Below are 25,115 nucleotides of genomic sequence, written 5' to 3'. Positions count from 1 at the left end.
TAGACAATCCTTGTGTGCATGTTTGCTCTGGACAGTGGTGGTGCAGGCAGTGTCAGCATCACCCATCTTCTGAAGAAAAAGACTGAGCTGTTAAAGGGTTTTCAGCATCTTGCATTCCAAGTCCAACACGGACCACAGGAGTTGCCCAGAAGGGAAACGTGGAACCTGGCAGGTGCCTACATCTGTACAGCACATTGAGAACACACAATTTGTCAGTCAGTGGAAGTAATCTGTTACCTCACCAGTGGCAGAGAGGGTCTTGATGCACAGTTTTAAATTCTATACTCAGTCAAACAGTCTATGAAAGATGCCTTCCATCTTTCCAAAAAGTAATCAAAACAAAATCAAATGATGTACGCATAAAGATCTTAGGTACAAAACCAGAAATGAGAAGGAAAGTGCCCAAAATGTGGCTCTAAGGGATTGGTCACGATGTTCTCTCAAAACTATCAGTAAGGACAGAGACTAACAGAAACTCTTCAACCTCAGGAGGTGGCATAAAGAGTGCCAGGAACCTTAAAGAGCACCCAGAGGCCTAAATGAATGTACAGATAGAGAGCAACTCAAAGTGCAGCTGTTAATGCCTAACTGCAAAGGTGCATTATTCCCACAAATGCACCCAAGCGCAAATTTAAAGCAGCACCATTGCACAGGTCAAGCTAAGGGCAGGTCCACTGCTATGGATATTACATGAACAAGTAATACTCAGCTCAGCTTTAAGGCACCAGAAGGATTTCTGTAGTAAGAACAGAAAAGCAAGCATTTAAGATGAGCAAAACAGGAATGAAATTTTCCAAATGACATACTTACAGTCACTTTTCAATTAAGATATTTTTTTCCATTTGTGCCTTTATTCTAAAGGGACCAGAAATGATACTACTGCACTGGTGTTCCTCCTGAGCTCAAGTGTTTCTGCTCTCTATAAGGTGCTTGCTGCATATAGTAACAAACAACTTCTCTTTAGGCAGAGGGGAAGAATCTTTCCCTGTGGCTTTTACATAATTTCACAGAGTAAATCTCTATATATTTATATATACATATAATTTGCATGTGTACATATGTAAGTAGAGAGCAAGCAGGAAGTCTTTAAAAAGAAATCTAGTAAGAAGAAAAATCAAGGAATACTTTTTGTTCTATGCAGGTTTTCTTTAAAACATCACATCATTCCTTTTAAAACCTACCTCCTTGCCACAGAATTTCCTGTTAAGCACAAAATTTAAAAGTAACTGAAAGTAAAGGGGGGAGCAGCAGCTAAATTTTATTTGGGGAGGAAGGGGATTTTGTTTGAGGGTGGCACGTTTTTAGGTTTTGGGGTCTTCTTTTTTTGTCAGTTTTGGAGGGGTTTTTGATGTTGTTTGGTTGGTTTTTTTAAACTACTAAGCATTATCACATTTTGTCAGATGCCTATGATACAGCTCTTCTGATTTTTTTAGCTAATTTTCTTCTGAGGCAGGTATAGTACCCATTTTCTATAAAATCACACCAATTTGTTATGCAATTTTCTTTCCTCTCCTTCTTGCAATTATAATGGCAAAATTTGTTAAAAAGATTTTTTTTTTAAATTCTGTAGCAGAATGACTAAAATAATTTCCTTAGAGTACAATATAGGCTGTATGGAGTGCTGCTAATGTACCAACTGAGGTCTTGCTATTTTCTTTTACTCTAGTAAAGTCTTATCTCTAGTCTTAATTTATGAAGCCACAAGAGTGTAGAACAGTATTTTTGTTCAGTCCCTTATAAAATTAACTTTGGGCTTACAATCACTTGTCATGCTTTGTATTCCTGATAACACTATCCATTCCATCACCATCTTTACTGAAACACATAAACAACTTACATCTGTAAGCATTTAGCAATTACTCATGCAAACTTGTCAGTTATATGGGCCCACATTTCATCAGAGATCATCACTTTCCTTCCATTATTAAAAAATAAGTTGTTCAAATAAACATATTTATTACTAAGTAATCTGACTTATCACCAGAAACTATTATCATGGGCTGGATTAAAAAAATGAAAATAAAATTAAGACTGGCAAGCATAGCTATTTCATTTTTGTTTTGACAGCCACCAGTTTTAGCTCCTGTTATGAAACAATGAGTATCAAACAGGTATATAAGGAAAAACATTAAAATTATGCTGACGATGGGACTTTACTGTTATCTGAATAAATATGTGGAGATAAAAAGAACAATTAAAAACTTAAAATAACAGCAGAAGAAAAACTAATGGTGGTCTTGAAAAATCCAAGCCCAAACCCTAGGACTTTCTGGGTAAAACATGGGTTACCCTCTTAGACACTGCAATGTCCCCAGCACAGGGACATGCACCTCCTGTACAACCCACAGGGAGAGGCCAGGGCCTTCCCAGGGCCTGTCTCCTCACCCACTGTAGCTGAGCACCTCAGTAACATGTTCCAGTTTCCTTCTGACAAAGGGTATTGGGGCATGCACAGACAGCTGGAGAATGCAGCAGTTCCAAAGGAGGTTACTGATTTACTGTAAGTATTCTGAGTTAACTCCTTTTGGATATCGAGCATAATGAGTTACTCTCTCGTCTTTACCTCAATGCTGCATTTCAGCTGGCATTCAAGTAGTGTCTGAGATACAGCTTCTTTCAATTATTTTTTCCCTGCATTGAGAACAATTAGATCACACGCTCCCAACTAAATTTCTAAAGAAACAAGCTATACAAAATTATGATATTATGACATTCTGCTTCTACAGAAAACCAAGTCACAAAACTCTGAAATCTACTCTATCAACTGACTCAAATAGTACTACAATTTTAGTATAAAATACAGCTGCTGGAAAGACAAAAGAACATTTAAAAAAACCCCAACGAATCAACAACCAAACCAAGGCCTTTTTATCTTAATATATTTAGTTACATGTTTTAAATAGGGTGATTTCAGAATTAACATTGAAAAACTGACACTAAACCAAGACTTAGAAGTACAACATTGAAATGGCTTCTGAAACTGAATGTTACATTTAGAAGTAGTAGCAAAGGCAAACCAATGTTGTGATCAATTAACAGTATTGTAATAAAATAAAATATATCTCCTCCCCTCACATTACAGACACCATTTTTTTCTCCTCACCCACATTTTAAGCAATGTTTTTATATATTATATATATTGTAATAGATTTAACATTATTTAGTATTACATATAAGTATCAAATATTTTAAAGTAAGATTTCTTGGAAGTTACCTATAGATGCAAAGAAAATGATGGCAAGAAAGTCACGTATTGGTTCAATACAGCACATAATCTCCTCAGTAACCATGTGACCCTGAGAAGAGATCAGAGCTCCAGCTAAGAAGCATCCCAGCTCCATTGAAACATCCAACAGCTCTGTGATCTGTTAAGGAATAACAGAGAATCTACTGCTGAGTGACTTTATATACCATTTCACAGTGAAACTATAAAACTTTACATTATACCAAATGCAGGAAATTACTATGTCTTTATGCAAGTTCAACAACAAACAGAATTCAGTGTATGTATTTCAATGCTCTGCAGTATTGTATTTATACTGAAGACTCACAAATCTAGTTTCTCCCTTTATGTTACCTTCTTTCCCACAAAAACAAAAATAAATTTCTTAATCTACATTGCAATGCTTTGTGTGACCCTTATAGACAGCATTTGATTTCACAAGTCAGAGAGAGCCTGTGACAGCTTTGGAGTCAGGATTACATAATACATTGAGGCTGTGAAATAAAGCAGTAAGAACAAGGTATTTTCCAGCTGTCAAACAAGGGAAAAAAAGAAAATCCAAGCTTATATTTGGGAGAAGAGTCTCAATCTAGCAGAAGTCCCTGGCATAAATTACATTTTATTATTGTAAATTTGATTCAAATGTGCCTGTGTGCTTTACCGAATAAGGATTCATGTAAGTGTAAAAAAGTAAACTGCTGAAATGAAGCAAAATGACTACTTGAAAGAACTCAGACTGCTCCATTCTTCTTTAATATTTTAATGCAGTACTAGAAGAAGAGATGAAACATGTAAAGAGACTAAACAAAACACAAAACAACTGCTTAAGGCAATGCTTGGAACACAAAAAAAAGCAAATTGCAACCTCTAATGTATGATATGGTACAAAGTATATTTTAAAATAATTACTTCAAAATCACACAGCTGCAGATAGTAATCTTGCTGAGAAAGGACAATGTTACTAATATTAATAGAACATTTAAAACCAATGACTTATTTTTATTCTAATTTAGATTGAGGAAGAATGCACTATAGTACATTTATGGACGCCATTCATTGTATCTTGAATGGTGTCCACTCCTCCAATGGAGGAGTGCAAAAGACACAATAAATGAGTCTCCACTCTCTGCATAAGATGGCACCTAAAAATAACCCCAAGACCTTTGTGTACTGAAGTAATAATGTCTGAATGCTCATCACATAAGTGCATTTGTGATAACACTCTGTAATTTATTCCAAGATATTTGAGCTGATAAATTGGTTATGTCAACTAATATAATTAGTTGCCGATCATGCAAAGCAAACAAGGTAATGTGATTCTCATTTTAAAACAAAAGGATTTTCAGTGCTTTTTAGAACAATTTGAAATTGTAAGAGGGAAGAAGGCAATATATAAATGAAGGACTTTAAAGTCATCAAGAGATGAATAAAATTAAGGAAACAGTTATGAATAGGAAACATTTAAGTTCTTCTCAATCATACATTAGTTGTTTTAAAAGTCACAGCCTCATCTGGATGATTAAGATCCAATACAGACTATTCAAATAAAGTTGGAATTATTTTTACTACTCAGCTATAATCTTCCCATACTTAAGTGCTATCAATTGCAACAGAGCTCTACATCAAAACTTTTATAGCTAGTATTTTAAACACTCCTTTGGAGAGGATTAGGTTACCATAAAGGAAGACATGCAGGATATCTTATACCAGAATTGCAAGATACTGCACTGTTGTGAGAATCACTCTTCAAGCAAGGAGCAATTTGAGTGTGAAAGAAACATGTTTGTTCAGAAAGCATCAGACATAACTGGAGCAAACTGCATGTCTAACTGGGAATTTGTTCCCACAGCATAAAAACTGAATTACATTCCTTCAGTTTGTGGCAAGCCAAGTATAAGCTCAAGGGCCTGGTAAAAAAATAGGCAAGTTTTACTGTTTCTTGTTTAGTCTCTGGGTACTACCCAACTTCAGCTCTACAATATCCATAGGTCACTCTACATACAGAAAAGTGTAAAGTCTATCAGAGAGCAAGAAAAGAACCAAAAATTACATCATCTTCTTAACACTCTCTCCCCTCCTCCAATTTGTTCTTCAGATTTTCAGAATCACCTAGGTTGGAAAAGACCTTTGAGATTATCAAGTCCAACCTTTTATATGTAGCTTTGTACAGAAATTCCTTTTACAATTCCCGTCTTGGTCGCCAGCTGTCCCACGGTATTACCTACAAGTGGACACATTTCCTCAGCTAAACTGTAGCATCAGGGTTTATTATATATAATGTATGGGCACATGTGCACACACATACTGGAGAGGACTTGTTTTACTGCCAGGAAGGCATTCACAGCAGAGTTTTTTACATAAGCAAAACCTGGAGAGTATTGAGGATTTAGTATTCCCTCTCTGCTTGCATCCCTTCTAATGTCCAACCTTTACCAACAGGGCTTGAGCCATTACTAACCCCTGGGCTTCGCACTGTCCTTTTCTCAACTCCTATGTCACAAAAAGCTTTTTCAGTCAAAATTACTAGAACAACTCTGTCAATTCACATGTTTTGTTTTTCTCAGCACAACCAAGCTTTGAGTTGTATTCAAGGGTCCCATTTTATTCCAATTCAGAAAGGATTGGTTTGCTTTCACTAGAATAATGGATTTTTATGTTCAAATCTTCCACCACATCAATAAATAAAGAAATAAACATTACTGCTGTAACACATTCTGGGTGAATCTCAATCATCCGTTCAGCAGTTGTTTTGCTTATATTCTCCAATGATGTCTTTCTTATAGCTACTCTTTAATCATCACAGAAGCTTAATGAATATGGTAAGGCAGTAAAATTAAATAAAATTTTGGTGGAAATAAAGAATTTCAAGCTTTAGTAACTTAGATCTGCTCAAGAGTAAAGAGGTGAATTTTAAGATTGCATTTCAAGAAAGTGAAGCTGTAATGGAAATTGAAACAATTTTAAGTGAACCTTGTAAAAACTCTATCTCAACTGTATTTTATGAAATAATTAACTAAAATATTTGAGATTATAGTTCTTAATCTTCTTTTAATTGATAGAAAGGAGTTCATAATCAGTTTATAAGCCACTGAGAAGTACTTCAGGCAAGCAAAGAACAATATTCCAGTACTAGTAATGATATCCACTAGACACTGCAGAAAAACCTCATACATTTTCATATGTAAAGTACTGCAATAACATCACTGTATTTTCTTTTTGGTATATAAAGCAAACTGGCAATTTGCCTCCACTTGCTGCCAGCATCCCAGGTCAACCATCAGGCAGTGAAAGCAAAAGACACTTTTCCCCCACAGTATGCAAAGTCCTATAAACATGTAAATGTAACTGCTCTCCTTCTTGTCAGGTCAGGTTTTATATTTTTCCATTTCCCTTATAACATTCCACAATTTCAGCTTTAAAAAACAATAAAACTGACTACTGTTGTTTCACAGGTTTCCAATACAGCACTTCATTATCAGAACAGTGTTTAAAACAATTTTCCTTGTAATATTTCTATACATATAGAACATGAAAAAGCAACACTCCACTACTGAATGCTTAGGCTGACATTCTTCAGCTCATCCTGGTAAATATCTTGACTTAAAACTACCAGTTTGGCCATTGATCCCCAATGGTCATGTTTAAGTTAGATTTGTTCCTTATGTTGCGATTCAGGAGAACAGTTCACCAATTAAAACAAACAAACAATCAATCAATCTAACTGCTATCTGCATAACTCAAAGCTTGAAAAGAAGTTGCTGAAAGAACAATAATGATCTACTGCACCTTTGTTACTGAAGACAAGGTACATGATTCAAAGATGCACAACTTTGTCTCAGCGTCATCTACGCTATTACAGGATTGGCACTTGACACAATCCCCACCTCCCAGCCCTGATCTGCCTAACTAGTTGAAGGATAAAGGGGAGGGGAAGTTCAATTACTTCTGAGAATACTGGGAACAGAAGGGGTCTATTAAGCTCCAAGTCTTATTAAAATATCTGCAGGTGTAACAAGTTGCAATGTTATCTAAGTGACACAAGCTCAGAAATGCTCAAAAGTCACAACCATACTCAAAGCTCCTCAATTGACATGATAATCCTTATATGAAAATTGCTTACTCACACTGCAGTATAGGAACCTCTTCTGTCTCACCTCCCCTCTTTCCTCCCATACACAATTTGCCCTTATCAGCAGGGAAATGGCAATTCTTGTTTAATTAATCATCTGAGATTTTTCAAACACAGGAACAAGCAAAGTAAATGAACTTTATATATAATGAGCATTACATGTGCTGGTGTTACACATTAATCCAAATACTGAATAAGCTTAGCTGGACCCCAGAAACCCAGCCAACACTGAAGCATGTAATAAGTAACTATATGCATGGGGCAGGAACACCTTATCATTCCTAGTCTCTTTTTTGTGTATTGGAAAGAATGTGTCCTGCAAAGTAACACAGAGTGCTAAACAGTAAGTTAAATTATTTTATTTAAAAACGTATCTCAAATTTTCTAAATGGAGCCACAGAGTTGTCTTTGGTTAAGGATGCTAAAATAGGCACTCTCTTATTGCTCCTCTACATATTCAAAAACTTTTTTAGAATTACACCAGTACAGAAAATTCTGTATTTGCAGATTAATTACACAAGCGCTTTCAATATTTAGGCTTGGCCTTCCAAGGAGAAAGATCTTTGCAGAATCCATGAGAGTTCAATTGTTTTCCTACCTGGCACCTGAAAACTTTAATTTAACCTTTCAAAGATATGCAACACTTTTAGCTTAGATTGCAATCACTCATCCTATCTTTGTATTCCTGACAAAGTACAGCACCTATACAAATTAAGATTGGTTTTGCAGAAGATTTGTTTGTTCACCTATTCAACTCAACAAGCAAACATTTTTTCACTTTCTAATTTTTTTAAGCTTATGTGTTCAAACTATAACTTGTACCATTACTATAATGAATTTATAAATGTCAGTGAATATCAAGCATCTCAACTGGTTCACTGAAGTTACCTGCAGTATCCTTTGTAGCATTACCTTTGATGAATTATTTATCAACTTTCAAAGGAAAGAATTTTGAAAATGCTGAAGAAGCCTTCTGGATTTACAATATAAATCCAACAAACTCAAACATATCCCCCCCCAACACACTTGTGTATGCACATGTACTGTGTAAAGTCACATATACAAACTCCTTGTGTATTTGAAATGCAATTTGCATATAAGAAGCCCAATTCTATGAATGCCATGGTTTTAATAAAAGTAAAATTGCTGCTAGATACCATAATATTTTACACAACTTCAGTGGCTTCTTTGCCATTTTTTATTAAAGTTGTTCTACAAGTGTAATGTTTTCTTGTTAAAAAGTAAAAAGGTGAAACTAGTTTTGCTTCTTCTCTTACTAGAGGACACATTTGAAATATGAATAGCTGTTTAGAGCAATGAAATTTTTAACTTATACTGCAGAAGTCACTAACTAAAGCAATGGTCTCACTAACTTCTTTTTAATCTTCTTCCTAAGGTCAGGTTTTCCTGTTGGACTGTATTAACTAAGTTAACACCCCTAGAAAAGAGGCACAGGAACTTTTTGGCTTAATTATTCTCAGGGGATGTAACAATCTGCACATTCAGGATAATGGAGTGTCAAACCCATTACATGATCAAGCAACTGTCACATTCTGCTCTCCAGCAGTATAGCTTTTCAGAAGGCTGAAACATGAGATTGAGACAAAAAAGGAGAATTCAGGGGAAAATTAACTACACCCAATAGTGTTAATCAAAATCCATAAACCTTAAGGAATTCTCTACTTTCTTAATTTCATCCCAAAATGTGCTTCTCACACAAAAAGATTTTACAGTAACAACGATGTTGAGAATTTGCTATTGAGAAGAAATTTGTGAGCATATGTCACGAATGTCATTATCAGTATCTCAAAACCCATCCTGAATGATTTTCAAATGCATGAAGTAGCCTACAGTTAAAACTCAGATCACGATTCCTAAACTGGCTGTATTAAAAGCCAGTTTAGGAATCATGATCTGATTTATCACGATCTAAACAGCAGAATTTCAGCTGATTCACATTCAAATTGGATCTCTTCTTACTCATCTGTGCTATAATGCAGGAATCATCAACATTTGGGGGTTGTTTTAAAACAATTTAAAACCAGACAATTACAGAGGCACATGTATATGCAATAACACTAAGTGTGATGGCTTTTGAAGACTGATGAAGTAAACTATCCCATGTATAAAAATGTTTTATCAATTCAAAAGATTACCGTTAACATAAGGAAGGTGAATGCAGTTATCCCTAGAATGAGGATTTCTTTATTCCCTTTGCTTTCTGTGTGCAACTTGCGGTAATACGGTCCTATGAGATAAGTCTTTATAACAAGACACAGAAGAAAAACAGCAGCCAGAGAAAACAGAATTTGGCCAATCAGGATCAGTATTCTCAGAATTTCCTTGAAAATGCTGGAAGAGAAGAACAAACAAAAAGTTTCTTTCAAGTGCTTTCATACTTCCCAACCAGTTCCCCGTAAATGAAAATACCTAATTCCATAAATGCTCAAATAAGGAAGGTATTTAGATACATTAGTAAACAAAAATAAGACTAAATCTGTAGAGTGCCCAGAAACCTCTTTTACAGTCTAGAATTTACTTCCATGTTGACTCAGAAAGATTTTCATTTACTAATCTCCAAGGTAAGCCATTAGGCACAATAATACTATCACTAAGTCCTTGACAAAAGCATGCCCTGCAGGAATAAAGTAAGCGAAGAAATTAACTTGTTTTTTACAGTAACAAACTTTTCACTCAAAATTTTAATTACCACACAAGATTAAAGCAGCTATAGCAAAGAGATTATTTTCATACAACTACTTTCATATGACAACTACATGTTTCTACTTCATGACAAGCAGGAACAGTAAAGGAAATCTCACTGAACAGAGTGCCTATTTTCCATGGAACTGACATTAACTGCAGTGCTTTCACACTCCTATTGGCAATCTACATACTAATTGCAAGGGGTAGAGGGAAGATCCATACAATGATTTTTTTTTTACCTGGAATATGTGCTCACTCCTGCTTGAATAAGTGTAGGCATGACAGCTATAAATAAACCAAGCTGCACATCCTGCATCACCAACATGCCAAGCAGTACGCTGCTGTAGTCAATATCCCCTGTACACCAGTAAAATGGTCATGAAAACAGTCATCAGAAACTATGAATGCTTGCAAACACTCAAATTTTGAAAAGGCTTAATCAAATGGAAGCCAAATATAGCTCTTAATGGGCTGAAGGTCATTCAAAGCAGTTTACGAACTTTTTTCCCCATTAGTAGGTAAATTAAAATGTATCTATAAAGACATATTAAAATGCAAACAAAATATTAATATGAAATTTCTGTTACACAATAAAAACAGACTTTGCTTAGCAGTTAAGCACTAGTTACACATTGAGTGAAATTCCTCTACTGAGAGTTTACAGGCGTTATTCTGAAGACACATTCGAGCCAGCATGTGTAAAATATACACCTTGAATTCTGGCATTAGAATGAATATTCTAGAGGGTGAGGAGTACTCTAACACAATTTGCATGAGGGAGATTTAAGTGAAAGAAAGCACGATGTCAAAACTTTCAAAAGGAAACATTTAAAAGTATTTAAGAAGCTAGAAATATGACCCTTGAAGGTCCTTATTTGAAGAGCTGTTAGCTATGAAAGACAATCAGAACTGGTTTCTGTTTCCTGAAGAAGGATGTGAATTTTTTAAATTAACCTTTCTGCCTTGATGACAGGTAGCAGTGGGCTAATCTGGTAACCTCTTAAAAAGTTCAAGGACTTCAGACACTCAGTAAAGTCAGTTCTCAATGGAGAGCACTACAATGGCTGTACTATGCTGTCTTTGCCCAAAGAGGACTGGCTACGTACAAATCAAGTACACTTCCTAGCAAGAATACACACAACACTGGCCAGTGTTAAATAAGGATGATTGTTTGTAAACCAGGCTTAAGAGTGGGTTTTGGTTTTGTTTTTTAGCTAGCTTATCTTGTAATATTACAAAGTCAACTTCTTTCAAATTTTATTAGATACTACAGTCGTCCACATTTAAAGTCATATTTACCTTCTTTATCTCCTCGAACACTACCTGCAAGAAATCTGGACACCAGCGGTGTGCTTGACAAAGACAAACAAGTGGAAATGAAGACGCTCTGTGTTGGTCTAATTTGGAGCAAATGCCCCCACAGTAAACCAAAGGCAATCATCAGTACTGTCATGTAGCAGGGTCCTTGCAAAGATATTTTCCATACCTTGGGAACAAAACAAGATCTTATGACACTTTTCTCACTGCTAAGTTTCATTGTTTTTTATTGCAAATAAGCAGTTAAAGATGCTTGATTTGGGGCTGTAGTACAGCACAGAGTAATGGATCGTCACACTCTATCACCTAAAACACCCAACTTACTACACTGAGTAGATATTGCACCCCAAAAGACTCCCTGCCAGAAACCAGGTGAATTTCCCAAAGCTGAAGGAGAAACTAAGGGCCTATTGGTCCTGAAATACATACAATACACCAATACCAATACCAGTAACCCACCTCAAACTAGTGCAGAAGCAAATCTGTAGCAACAATTTACCTATTATGGTTTAGGAACCCTTGAATTACTTATTGTTATCTTGGACTTTAGATGGACTAGAAACAGCAGATTAAGCTAAAGGGTCATAAATTGTAACATATTTAAATTAAAGCTTTTCTAGTATCAAACTCACAACCATCAGTTTAGGAATAGATCACACAGTGCAATTCTTTACATATATACAGTCTTCACATATTTGTAGCCATGCTTTCCACTATTAAAATTCTAGCTGGTTTATAACTTTTTAAATTAAGACCAAAAGAAACTAGTAGTTTTTGCTGATTTCTGGTGGCCACATAATTTAATATTCCAGATTGTGTCAACATACTTGCTTAATCAGTTTATTAGCCAGCAGAATATGTATTATCAATTCAGTATGGAGTACTTAAACTTTCAGATTTTTCTTATAACAGGAATGGCAAACATCACTGACACTCCATAACAGCAACTGCACATTACTGCATGTTAAAATAAAGCAGAGATGGACTGTCAAACTGTGAGAGATTTTTCTAGAAATCAAACTGTTTTACTAAAATAGGGAGTAAATGTAATTTTTTTTTGAGACACTGAATAAATAATGCATTCTGGTCTTTCCAAAGTGCAGAAGCAAATGTCACATTTGTCTTTTCAAAAACATACAAAGCTACGGCAGTGTATTGTAGGGACTGTATAAAAATCTAAAATATAACTGAAATCTGCAGATTCAGTAATTAGCAATTAAATCCCAGGGATATTATAAAAATCCCCAGCAGGGATAGTATAAAAAAATACCTTTCTTAATCTTTCAGGAGAAAATTCCAGACCAACTAGAAAGAGAGTGAAGAATACACCAAACTCTCCTAATGTCTCCACCTGTACAATAGACTTAGGAAAGAAAAAAGAAAAGAAATCAGTGCACAGCAGTCAACTTATAATACAAAATCAGAAATACACTACAAAACAAATTGATTCTCATTACATTTTCACAGGTAGTTCAGTAGCTGTTCATATGACATCAGAAATTCCCAGAGCACCTTTGGAGTGCAATTATTTTTCCCATTACTAGGCAGTAACTTGGTGGGAGAGTGCTGGCCACCCCATGTGCACATGTGCATTGATCTTGGGAAGTGCTGAGGAATACATCTGATCCAGGTGGCTTGGCTGGCAAGCTGCAGACTGAGATGGAGACTGAACTCTGAGTAGGAGCCTGCAACAAGTGTCAGTGAACTACAGTCCAGTAAGTTATCTTTGGGATAACCAAGGGCATGAATGAAGAAGGCAGAGAGCCTTGTGAATGGTCAGACTGGAAAGTTTCCTTAACAGTAAGTTTTCTTGCTGATTGAAAAAAAATAGGCTATGTTTTATGCATGTACTATTAAATCTCCAAGGCTTGCATTCCACAAGTCACTTCTTGCTAGTTATTTTATTGGTCTATTGGTATAATCTTTCTGCTAGACTGTGGCTGCTGTGGTCCTCCATCCTACAGGCTCCACACATCCATCTCAGACCAGCACAATTACCAACCAGCCTTTGTGCTACAGAGAGAAGGATCCAACAGCAAGAAAAATGGTGGTCTTCCTCATCACAACAGAAAAATGGGGATATTTCTGGCTGGCAACTGGTGTGTACCCTCAGGGTTCTCAGGCCAGTTCTGTTCAATAGATACAGACATGTATCAATGATCAGAAGGGAGGAGGTGAACACACCACTCACAAGTTTGCTGCTGATAACAGACTGGGAAGTGCTGTTCACTCTTTTGAGAGACAAGATGCCTGGCAGAGGGATGTAAATACACTGGAGCATTAGGCAATGATTAATGGGAGGAAATTATTTAACAAATAAATTCAAAATGCTGGATTCTGATCCCCCTGGGATGGGGTAATGCCAGGCACAAGTATGGATGAGGAGAGGAGTGGCTGAAGAGCAGCCCTGCAGAGAGGGATCTGGGGGTGCTGGTGAACAGCAGGGTCAGTGTGAGACACCAGAGGGCAAACCCCATCCTGGGGTGCATCAAACAGAGCATCACCAGTCACTCAAAATTATCCTGCTGTATTCAGTGTTGGTGTGGCCTCACCTGGAGCACTCTGTGCAATTCTGGGCCCTACCATGGAAGGAGGATGTGAAGGCCCTTGAATGCATTCAGAAGAGGACAAAGCTGGTGGAAGGCTGGAAGGAATGTCCTGTGGGGAACATCTAAGGACTCTGGGTTTGTCTAGCTTGGAGAAAAGCAGGGTGAGGGGCAACTTCATCATTCTCTACAGCTTCCTGAGGAGTGGAGCTGGACAGGGAGGTACTGAGCTCTTTTCACTGGTATGCACTGACAGGATGAGTGGAAATGGTTCTGAGCTGCCCCAGGAGAGGTTCAGACTGGGCACTAGGAAGCATTTCTTTTCTGAGAGGGTGGTGAAACCCTGGAACACGCTTCCTAAAGAGCTGATTGATGCCCCAAGCTTGTCAGTGTTTAAGAGGCATTTGGGCAATGCCCTTAATAATATGCTTTAACTTCTGGTCAGCCCTGAAGTGTTCAGGCAGTTGACTGGAATAGTCTATTGTATTTTAAAATCCTAGTATTTCTTTTATATGTATTTATGGGCCAGAGTAGAAGAAAACAAGGTTTATCATCAATTACAGAAGTGAGGATGGAAACCAGCTTTTCTGCCAGATTAGAATCTGCCTGCCTTCTCAGCTTCTCAGGCATTCAACTTTTTTAGGAAATGGAGAAGAGACCAAACACAAGAGACCCAGTCAACAAGAGTATTATCCAGGTGAATAATGTATAATCACAGCTTCACAAGAAAAAGGCAAGTCACTTAAACTGTCCTTAAGAAACTTCTTTCATATCTGTTCTGACCACATAATCTTCTTCAATGTAAGTATCCTGAAAATTTGTTGTTGGGTTTCTTTCTCATGCCAAGCTTACAGACTTGTTTCTCAGTCTAAGTGATCAAACTTTCCAGACATTTTCAACCCAGAAATTATGTACAGCACAGAGGTTGAGATTATTTTATCTCTTCCAATACAAGATCAACTAAATCCTACAATTTCTACTAATCCCTGCTTTTGAGCTCAACAATCATTCTCAACAGAAGCCCATGTAGGGAGCAGATGTTGCAAAGACAGTAAGTTCCAAGTGGTTTCATGGATATCAATGCAACAGACACATGCAACTTAAGCAGGCATTACTGTGCAGCCCTAGCATGTGTTGTGTTCTGCCTGCTGGCTAAACAATCTGTTAATGCACACCAGAGCACTTAATGAAAACATGCCCAGCCAGCCCCAGCTCACAGTTCCACAGGTACTCATGATGGAGCTAAAAAGGTTCAAAAGACCTCAGGAATGTGGGCAGGGTACTGGGAAAGGAACAGGGGGACCAGGGTGGATGGAAACACTACAGAGGTGCAAAATAACTCTCTAGAAGGCCAAGCTATGTTCCTTGGGGAATTATTGTTTTAAATGCTTCCTCCATTGTCAACACTGACTTTTTGCAAGTTTCTGTATATTTTATGTCATTTAAATAATTTGGCTCTCAATTGTGATGCGTTATCATTAAAATTAAAAAGAAAGAAAAAAAACACCTGACATAAAACTTCCACAACACACAACCTTCAGTTTTCACTTTCAACAATTGTCATAATTTTATAGGAGAAAAAAAGATTGAAAACAAAATTATTCAAAGACATAAAATTTGAAGCTCTCCTCTTGAAGGTTCAGGTTTGGGAATATTTTTTTTTATTACATTTGAGGCTGGCAATACCATATCCTTTTAAAACGACTTTTAAAGATTTCAATGAATTTAATCAGTCAAGAATTAACTTGCACACTTACCTTGATACTATTTAGTCCTGAGGGTCCTAAGAGTACTCCACAGATGATATATCCAAACATGGTTGGCAATCCTATTGTTGTGCACAGCCAGCCACACGGCAAAGACAACATTCCTATTGTCACAATATCCTAAATAGGTTAAGATTTACAAAGGCATTAGTATAAAGGACACATAAATTTGGGATGAAATTGAAGACTATTAGCTTTCAAAAGACAAATAGCACTGTAAAATTAAATGCAGACTACTTTGTGTGAAAAGAAAACAAAACTTCTGTAAATTAACATCAGTGCTGCTGCAGGGGTAAGCACAGAAGTTTTTCAGGTGAAGCAGATGAGGTACCGACCTTAAGTAACTGGGGACTTTAAATGAACTTATAAATATTTTAAATATATTATAGAAAGTAGGCAATTTCCTGGGTGGAATGACACCTTGCATTAAAACATGGTGAAACAGAACTGTTTTGGGTTTTATAATTGAAACAAAAATCCCAATCCAGTTACTCTACATAAAGCACAAATACAATCAAACCTCTACCATGTGTATGTATTTTTCAGTATCCCTTTTTTCATCACAAGGCACAACCAGATAAATTCTTTTTACTGACAACATGCAAGTGGCTTATTAAGCATGGCAGTAACTTTAACACTTTGTAGTCTGACAGAAGGGACAGTGCCCCAAAGGTGCAACAAGAGAAGAAGAAATAAAAACAGAGAGTGGCATCATGATCAGTCTTGTGAAGACAAACCTAAGAGTAGGGAAGACATGGCTGGATCACCATAGGTGGGGGAGTCATGAATACTGGGGTAACTTCAGACAGACAAATGCTGAAACTATACTCACTCCAACCTAGTACTGACATGCCAACTTATGGGACTAAATCCAAAAGTGAATGACAAGAATGTCTCTAAAATTATTACCTTTATGAAATGATGATCAGCACGAGGAATGGTTGAGTCTCTGGGTTTAGTAAGGATATACTGATTGTTCTGAGAATCAATAAGCATACTAAGTCCTAAGTCATCTTCTACTTCTCTTTTTGAAGCATTTCTTTTGGAGTTGGCTTCATCTTCTTCCACCCTTAAAACAGCTTCAAAGTTTACACCTCTTACCTTTTTAAAAAAGAAAAAAAAAATCAAACAAACAAAAAAAAGGGGAGTCAATTAAGCATATCATAATAACAGAAGGACTATTAGCTGTGCTTGAAGTTTCTAGAGAACTTGTTGACACCAACTAAAAATACTGCAGGGTTCTTCTCTAAAAATCTTTCAATCTCTTTATCAAAACTCGATGTCTTTAAAAGTAACATTTTCTTACCTTGAACAAAATCAATTGGAGATTACTAAGTGATATTCAGTTCACAAAAATCTGAACTAAAGCCTGCATTCCAAGTTAAGAAAAGGTCACTATCCTGTAAATTTGAAGGAGATATTATAAGAACTGTTTCTGCCTAGTTATTTTCAGGATTTTATTTCTCAGAACAGCAATTCTTGAACACAGGCTGTAGTGGAGATTTTTTTTTTCATTTTTACCTGCTAAACTTCACTATTTGGCTATATTTTAATAGAAGCTTGTGTCTTTATCAGAATATTGATTACTATACTAAAGCTTCCCTATTCTAAAATTCCGCTGTTTTAGTTTATAAAAACGTTCCTTGCAATGATGGAGAAGCGCATAGACCTCAAGGCAGCATTTCACGGTTCCTTTCAGGGATGGAGCCACAGCAGAAGAGCAGGGAGAGTTCCCGGTGCGGCAGGAGAGCTCCCGCTCCGCTCCGACGGGGCCGTTCCCCCCTGGCCGGACAGCAGAGGGCGCTCGCCGGCCCGGCCCGGCCCCGCCAGGTGCGGCTCCCCCGGGCACAGCCGCTCGATCCGCGGCACGCCAAGTCACAAAGCTGCTTCCACTTCCTCTCGCTTCGAGCTCAGCTACAAAAAAACCGAACAAAACCACACACGGCTTGGCTCTCTGCTACAGAGAAACTGGTTTTGCCTCCTCAGCAGAACTCAAGAGCTATGCTCACCTCGGGAGTCAACCTGGAAGTCAACAAAAACTTCCCAAGAGCAGAAACCAAATGAACTATAACCCATGTTTATGTAAACAGGACCAATTTAGGGAGTCTTTCTAAGGATGGAAAAATGGGACACTAGAATAAAGTGATGTATTCCTGGCTCTAGAGACATATAGCCTTACCTGAAGGATACTGTCCCATCATGCAACACAGAAACAAGGATCAGTGCAGGGAGGCCAAGGTACAAAACGAAGTCAGATGTGAAAGAATGCAACATCACAAACACATTTCAGGGCTTTCCTTTGAAAAATATATCTTTTCCCAGACTGTGAAAACCAACTGCAAGGATTCTTGCTCTGCCATAACTTTCTGAAGAAAATTAAAAAGTGGAGACAACGCTGAACATGGTAACTCCGTATTCTGCAAGTCCAACCATCACAGTCCCCACCACCACAGAGATGCCACACCTCTCACGGGCTGTATCACTCAGATGCACCACACCTGGACCTGTCAAAGTGGCAGCTGCAGGGAGCACCTTCAAATCAAAACCACAGAAATCACCAGCAAAAAGGAGCAATTACTCCTGTTTCACTAAAATCACTAAAATCCTAACAACTATATAAGACAAGAGAAACACACAGGGCAAACATCAACTATAAATAAATGCACTCCAATGAAATTACTGAGTCTAAAGCATCACTTACAGATTTGTTGTCATCAAAGGCATGCTCTTCTATTTCCTCTTCCAATCTATCAGCTGCCTTCCTGACATCTTCCAGAATTTCATCAAGCATTGACAGACTTTTGTTTTGGTGCTGCATGTTCTTAAGGGCTTCAACCTGGTGTTTCTCTGCTGCTAGAAGTTCAACATATTCCATTTCTTCCTGTTGAATTTTACAACACAGATAAAGTGTTGGCAGGCCTTTGAGCAGAAAAAACGTTTGACATAAATGTGTGCTTCTTTTGACACAAAACATTTTATCAGTGGAATTGCAAAAGCAATATAAACATCATGAAGATATTTAAAGATTGCTTTTTCTTGTGCCAATTTTCATTGGGTAAGTGGGCAAGAAAACAAAACAACCAAACCAAATACCCACGGATAGCCTTTTCTATTACATTAAACAGCAGACCTGCCCCAAGGTTATGACCCAGAAAATACAAGAAAGGATTTACTTTGAGAAACTCTAGGAAACAATTCAGAGCCAAATAAAGTTTAAAACTTCATGCTTTTGAAGTGAAGCATAATACCCTGAAAGCATAGCTATACTATCTACAACAAACAAACAAATTAGATGTAAAGCACAATGCATCTTGACTTCATAAGCCCTTTTATAAACATAGGAAGAGGTCTGTTTATGGTATTCAAAAATTACAGTAACTGTGGAAACAGGAAGAAAAAAAGAGCTGAGGTAGAGATGAGCAGCCAATCACTCTAGCCAAGCTTCCTGTTCATGTTTCCCAAAAAGCACTTTTCCAATCAGAATTAAAACATGCGACTTTTCACCCTATTTCAGTTTGGGTCTCTTATCAACTTGCAGTGACAACTTCTGAAATTACTAGGTTTCTGAAGTAAAAAGAGAAAATATGCTGATATGGTTTGATATGGTGTGAAAATATTTCAGTAATTTCCCTGATAAAGTTATGATGTTTCAGGTTCAAAAAGATAACTAAAAAGCTTAATTTACTAACAACTGGGTCTAACACCTTTTACATAGTTACCATGACAGTAACCAAACAGAATACTTTGTGTATTGACAGAGAACTTGAGGGTTTTGGGGGAAAAAGATTCTTTCCTTTACAAGCCTCTATTCTTTTAAAGATTGTTGAAAGAACAGCTATAAGGAAACACACACAAGGACAGGGCTCCCTTCAGTTAGATTCTGGATGCTGAGAATACCTGGATGAGAGAGACCCTTCTTCTGCTCTTTTAAAGAACCAATATTATTAAAAAGGGAAAAAAAAAAAAACCAACAAAAACAAAAACAAACAAAAAAAAAAAAAACCAGGCAAAAAAATGCAAGCAATCTATAGGTCTGACTCAATTCCCAGAAAACACAAGTTGCTGTCTCCAGATGCCCTGCCCCTGCCATGCCCAGTTAGAAATCAGAGAACATACATCTCCCATAGGTTGTGTGTTTTATCTGTCTCCCCTCCAGAGATATCTTCAATAACCTGAGCTTATTAAATGGTCCTAAACACTATGCTTAAATAACTAGAGTGTCTCCTCCTCCACACATTTGCAGATGGACATTTTTCTCCTTGGAACCCACAAGAACATGCACAAAATTCAGTCAATTCCTTGATGCCAAGAGAAGAATATGTTGAGTACAACCAGTAACTGCAGCTGAACCCTTCTGAAATCCTGACAGTCAGATGAATGCCTCTGGTTGTGATGAAACCACAGTACTGGTGTCTGCTGGTGTTTAGAGCTATCATAGTTACACCCTCACGGTGAAAGTTACCCAGAGCCCAAAATAGCTGGAGCTGGGAAGAATGTAACTATTAATGTGTTTGGCCCAATGTCAACAATTATTTCTTAAGCAACACAGAAGTAGGAGACACAGTCATTCTCATACAGCCTCAAGGAAAAACATTTCCTCTCTGTTGCTCTCTGCTAGCAGACATAGCTCAAAAGATGTAAGAAACAACCCACATATGAGCTGCAGATTCTCTGCTAATTCAGCAACAGCTTAGAACACAAGGTGAAATTGATAATGGTTAGATTCTTTCCCCTCAAAATGGGAGAGGTTTTGGGTGCAAGGAGCCCATCTCAGTCCTTTCCGTTGGCCAAGACAAACAGGCTGAACAGAGCTAAAGGCAAACTACATAAAAATAATGTCTAATTTCACAGAAGTTAACTTGCCCTGAATAGCAAGGTAGAAAAGCTTTGAAAAAATAAGAGTTTAGCTGCAAGTTCCTTCAATTAACGAAGATTAAGGTTTTTGTAGTCTATTAAAGTGGCATCTGTTTCCATCAAGAGACAAATGTGATAGCAGTAGATTGGGACAACCACAGGCAATGGTGCCCATAAAAAGTTAATTCAAACAACCTGCTACATGCTAAGCAGAATTGCATCACAGTACAAACACTGTTCTGCAGCTCAGGCTGGGATTGGAGACACTTGATCATGAGGATAACAAGCAACCTCTTAAGCAAAGTAATACAGATAAAGATTGTGTACTTAATATTGTGTACACCTGAAAACATATGAGCAAAATGAAGATTAAGACTTTGGGGCAATGCTGATTCATAATGCAGAATTGCTGTTGCTCTCTACTGTGTATTCAGAGACAAAAGCACACGCAGAAGAAGTTGCATCTTTGAAATACTTGCAAGTCATTTTTCCTTTTCCACCCATGTCTGATTAGAAGGTATCCAAGAAATTAGAAGCTAATTAAAAAGTAGGTAAGATTTTGTTGCTTTTTCCTTAACTTCCAAACAGGATCCTGGAGCAAAAGAAGGCAGAAACCATCTTCATTGTTTCTTTCTTACTTCTCCCTGCCCCACACTGTGAATGATCCCACTACATCTTTTCACAGCAGCAGAACCAGCAAGAAATGTATCAGACATACATACATATCCCAGCACTAATGACTTCCAAGCATTTCTACTCAATAGAAATAAAATAATAAAGGGAAGAGTCCAGCACCCCCTACATTTATTTGTATTTTCCATTCATTCACTGAATGAATGGAAAATACAAATATACCAACAAAAGGAAAATACAAGTATACCAACAAAATAATCATGACAGTAAAATGAAACTGGGACAAAGTTGGACCTACTGTGTCTTATGAACTAAGAACAAGTCCAAAACATATGTATCCCATGCCATTTTTATCTTTTGCTTCTCTTTATACAACAGTTATAAGGTTAGGACCACAAATACTCTGTTTAAATAACCACATGCATGGCATAAGAAGGAAGGTGCAAAAGATTGCTCACTCAAGTAAATACAAAAAAAAAGCCTGCACAATCCACTTCAGCAAAAGTAAACTTTTGACAGGACACACCTCTAAAACACATAATTGTACACAAAGGCCTCCTTCTAGAAGAAGCACCATTCTCAAGTTCAAGGATAAATAGACTTCATTATTTTAGAGTAACATCACCAGGAATTAGGTAAATGGGAAAGAAAGTTCTGGAATGCCTCACTGCTTCTATTTTGCAAGCTCTGAGAAAGAAAAAAGGTGTAAAACCAAGTAAAGCTCGTGACAATTTCTATGACATTTCTATGCAGCAGAGGCTGCCACTACCATAAAGTATCACTATACAAGTCATATAAAGCAGTTCATTGGCATACATCTAGATCCAAATTATTCCCTATTCAAATTTGTTGTAATTCTGTCTTCATATCCACTGCACAGAAACACTCCACTCTGCCAAGTTTACATCCTAATTTCTACTTCTACCAGCCTATCTTGGCACAATCCACTGGAGACCTTTACTGCACATAATTTCTTTCCAACTTCACCTGTCAAGGTCTGCACATTTCTTAGCACAAAAGCCCTTCAGAGACTCTCACAACTCAAATGCTAAATGCCAATTACATTTTTATTCCTTCTCTTGCTCCCTTGTGCAAGGGCAGCCTCTTCTTTTGGAAGACAGAAAATAAAGAAAATTCTTAATATATTCCTCCAGTGGTTGAGGAGTAGAGAAAGGACAAGAGCAATTGCAATGCCAAATAGATTAAATTGCATTTTCTCTCAATAGGAGACTTTCAGTACACAGTCTGAGCACTACCAAATCCAGAAGACAGTGGCAGATTGTGCTCAACCTAATGAGACACGGGAACTCAAACTTTCCATGAAGTGTCTGTGTTCAACTGTTACTCATCTGTGTTTTTTCTTGGCAAAGTTATTTCAGCTGACTCTTTCTTGGAAGCACTGCATTTCAAACCTGCACTTCTTAGGCTAGGAGTGCAATACTGAGTTTAAAAATCTAGTCACCTACTGTTCTGCACGTCCATTTTGCTCATATCTATGCAAACACGGAAATGAAAGGCAGCAAGTAATTTTGTTTCGACTGTGGACTTTGAGCAATTCTCATTTAAAATGGAAAAAAACTTAGTATTTCACCATGGCATTATTTCCACTCAGCTAGTGCCACTGGCTTGTCTAGTGCAACTCTGCTATGTGCACTGATTCACTCTTCTTATTTCTCTCCCTTTAACATTATATTTGCCATAGGTCTTATGATTACACTTAGCTTTGAGATAAAAACTATTAATTGCCAATAAGTTTTAAGCGCTATACCAAAATTACTTGTAAATTTACTAATGAAAACAAATACTTCATTAAACAGTAAACATTGCAAGTTTTATGCAGATACCCTTTTTTATTAAAACAGACTGAAATTGTGCCATAATAAAGTTAAAATCACAAGTAGAAAATGAACAGTCTAGTAACAAACATGGGGAAACCAACCTTAATTGCAGCTTCTCTCAAGGCCTCCAGTCTCTGTCTACTGCTTTCTTTCATATTTACAACATCTTTGTAGTCACCCTGTAGAGCTCTCTGAAGGCCATGAATTGCCTGAAAGACTGAGTTTTCACTTTCATTTAGCTCCTTTTGGAAAATTTCAAAGGTGTGCACCTGAAAAAGTTTCTCTTCATCAGACAGTCCTGCATCCTTCTCAACTGCTCTTATGGCATTTTTTAGTTTGTTGAGAACAACGTTCTTTTGGCGAAGAAGACCAGAGAGTTTTCTGCAGCTCTCCAGCACCCACTGCTTCCTCTGAGTGATCCCAGCCCCCTTCCCACGGTGCAGCTTTATTGCATGTTTCACTACATCCTCACGTTCTGCAGGGTTGGCTAATGGGCCACAAGGCAGCGAAACCAACGTCCACAGGGAAATAAATCCGGTCGCCTTCATCCTTCGCTTTTTATTCCTCTTGGGAGAAACTGATCATCCACAGCTGCTCAAAGCTTTCTGCTACATGGTTTCTGCATCTCCAGTATGCACAGCAGGCTGCAAGATAGTACCAATCAGTTATCAAACATGGTAACATTGGGCTGTTAGATCAAAGAAATGTAGAAAATAAATCCAAGACAGCTGCCTGTACCACAAGCTTTGACAGAACACACATAGTCTTCTTCACTCAACGTTTATGAAAACCAAGAAATAGTCCAAGGTTACTGACAGGTTTTTGTTTTCCCCTTGACTATTTCCTAGATAACATCTTGTTTTAAAAGCAGTGACTGGAAAGCTTAGTCACTTCACATGGTACTTATCTGCACTTCTTACATAAAAGAAAAGCCTTTAAAAATATCAGGCCATGATGTCACAGGCTGCATTTCAACACAGCACTAGAACTCATTATTCTTAGCTGCCAGTAAATCTCCTGTCTCTTCTAAAATCTATCCTAAAACATTGTATCATAATCATTTGTTATTTATAAAGTCTCAGAAGCATCAACAAATTCAACTACACACATTCAACTAAACATAAAAATAAAAAACCTAACTGAATCAGATTACATTATAAATCATAATTGTGGAAGAAAGAACAGCAAAACTTCCTGGACTTCTGAATGCTACTAGTTTGGATCAAAAACCTCCTCAACCTGAAAGGCTGCAGGGCCCTGAGGTACGTTACTTCAAAACTTATTAGGGATCTTCAAGATTTTAAAGTAAATTACAAAAACACTAACTCAATTCATTCATAAGCTCATTTCCCAGCAACTACTTGAAAATCTATACTTAAACTGCTGTATTTAATTTTAACACCAAGCAGGATAGAATTTAAAAACTAATTTCTTTCCCTCAGAACCTAGAAGGAACTACTTTCTTTTAAAAAATCCAAACAAACATAAAAACCCTCAAAAAACCCCTCACATCACAAAGCTACACATAATATATAAAATTTTGTATTTGGCATTCTAAAAATTCATATCACACACAACATGTTAACAGATCATCAATACAGCAGGTATTTCCCTAAAAATTTAGTTAGTCTTGATCATTGGACCAGCAGCCTTAATCAGGAATCAGCACATGGACACGGGCATCTGGAAGCAGTCTGCTAAGAGAGAATCTTGTTTTCCTACAAGGCAGTAGCAGTCACAGTCCCAAGCCAGCCATCATCAAGACATGGAATGAGCTCTGAGCAACCTGCTCTAGTAGAAGATGTCCCTGTCCATGGCAGAGGGCTTGGCGCCATTGGTCTTTACGGTCCCTTCCAACCCAGGCCATTCTGTGATTCCATGGCAAGGGAAGATGGCAAACACAGTCATGCACTACCTTCATTTGTTAAAAGCCCTCCCATCTCTGTTTCAGAGAGAAATGAGAAAATCTGTCTGTGGGGTGGTTTATTTCTTTTTTCAATGCATGAAATGCAAGCCAAAGTATTTAGTTACTATTCACTGACTGTGGGCTAGAGCTAAACCATTTAAGATTAAGAACTGAAAGTGCAATGAAAGTAGCAAAAG

At 37.3% G+C, this 25,115-nt stretch overlaps 1 protein-coding gene across 1 annotated transcript in view; it reads right to left on the bottom strand.

Annotated features, from left to right (window-relative positions):
- Positions 1 to 25,115, bottom strand: part of TMCO3 (transmembrane and coiled-coil domains 3) — a 33,783-nt gene that overhangs the window by 7,292 nt on the left and 1,376 nt on the right. Inside the window, exons 2-10 of the mRNA XM_036393987.2 lie at positions 23,114 to 23,656; positions 18,389 to 18,568; positions 16,597 to 16,788; positions 15,679 to 15,807; positions 12,646 to 12,738; positions 11,358 to 11,544; positions 10,298 to 10,415; positions 9,509 to 9,704; positions 3,215 to 3,365 (exon numbers count right to left, since the gene is read on the bottom strand). Of these exons, the coding sequence (XP_036249880.1) occupies positions 3,215 to 3,365; positions 9,509 to 9,704; positions 10,298 to 10,415; positions 11,358 to 11,544; positions 12,646 to 12,738; positions 15,679 to 15,807; positions 16,597 to 16,788; positions 18,389 to 18,568; positions 23,114 to 23,560 (1,693 nt within the window). The 5' untranslated portion in view covers positions 23,561 to 23,656. The remainder of the gene's footprint in view (positions 1 to 3,214; positions 3,366 to 9,508; positions 9,705 to 10,297; positions 10,416 to 11,357; positions 11,545 to 12,645; positions 12,739 to 15,678; positions 15,808 to 16,596; positions 16,789 to 18,388; positions 18,569 to 23,113; positions 23,657 to 25,115) is intronic.

This window comes from Molothrus ater, chromosome 2 (genome assembly GCF_012460135.2).
Source record: "Molothrus ater isolate BHLD 08-10-18 breed brown headed cowbird chromosome 2, BPBGC_Mater_1.1, whole genome shotgun sequence".
NCBI classification, from domain to species: Eukaryota; Metazoa; Chordata; class Aves; order Passeriformes; family Icteridae; genus Molothrus; species Molothrus ater.
This window is presented reverse-complemented; position numbering and strand designations above follow the sequence as displayed.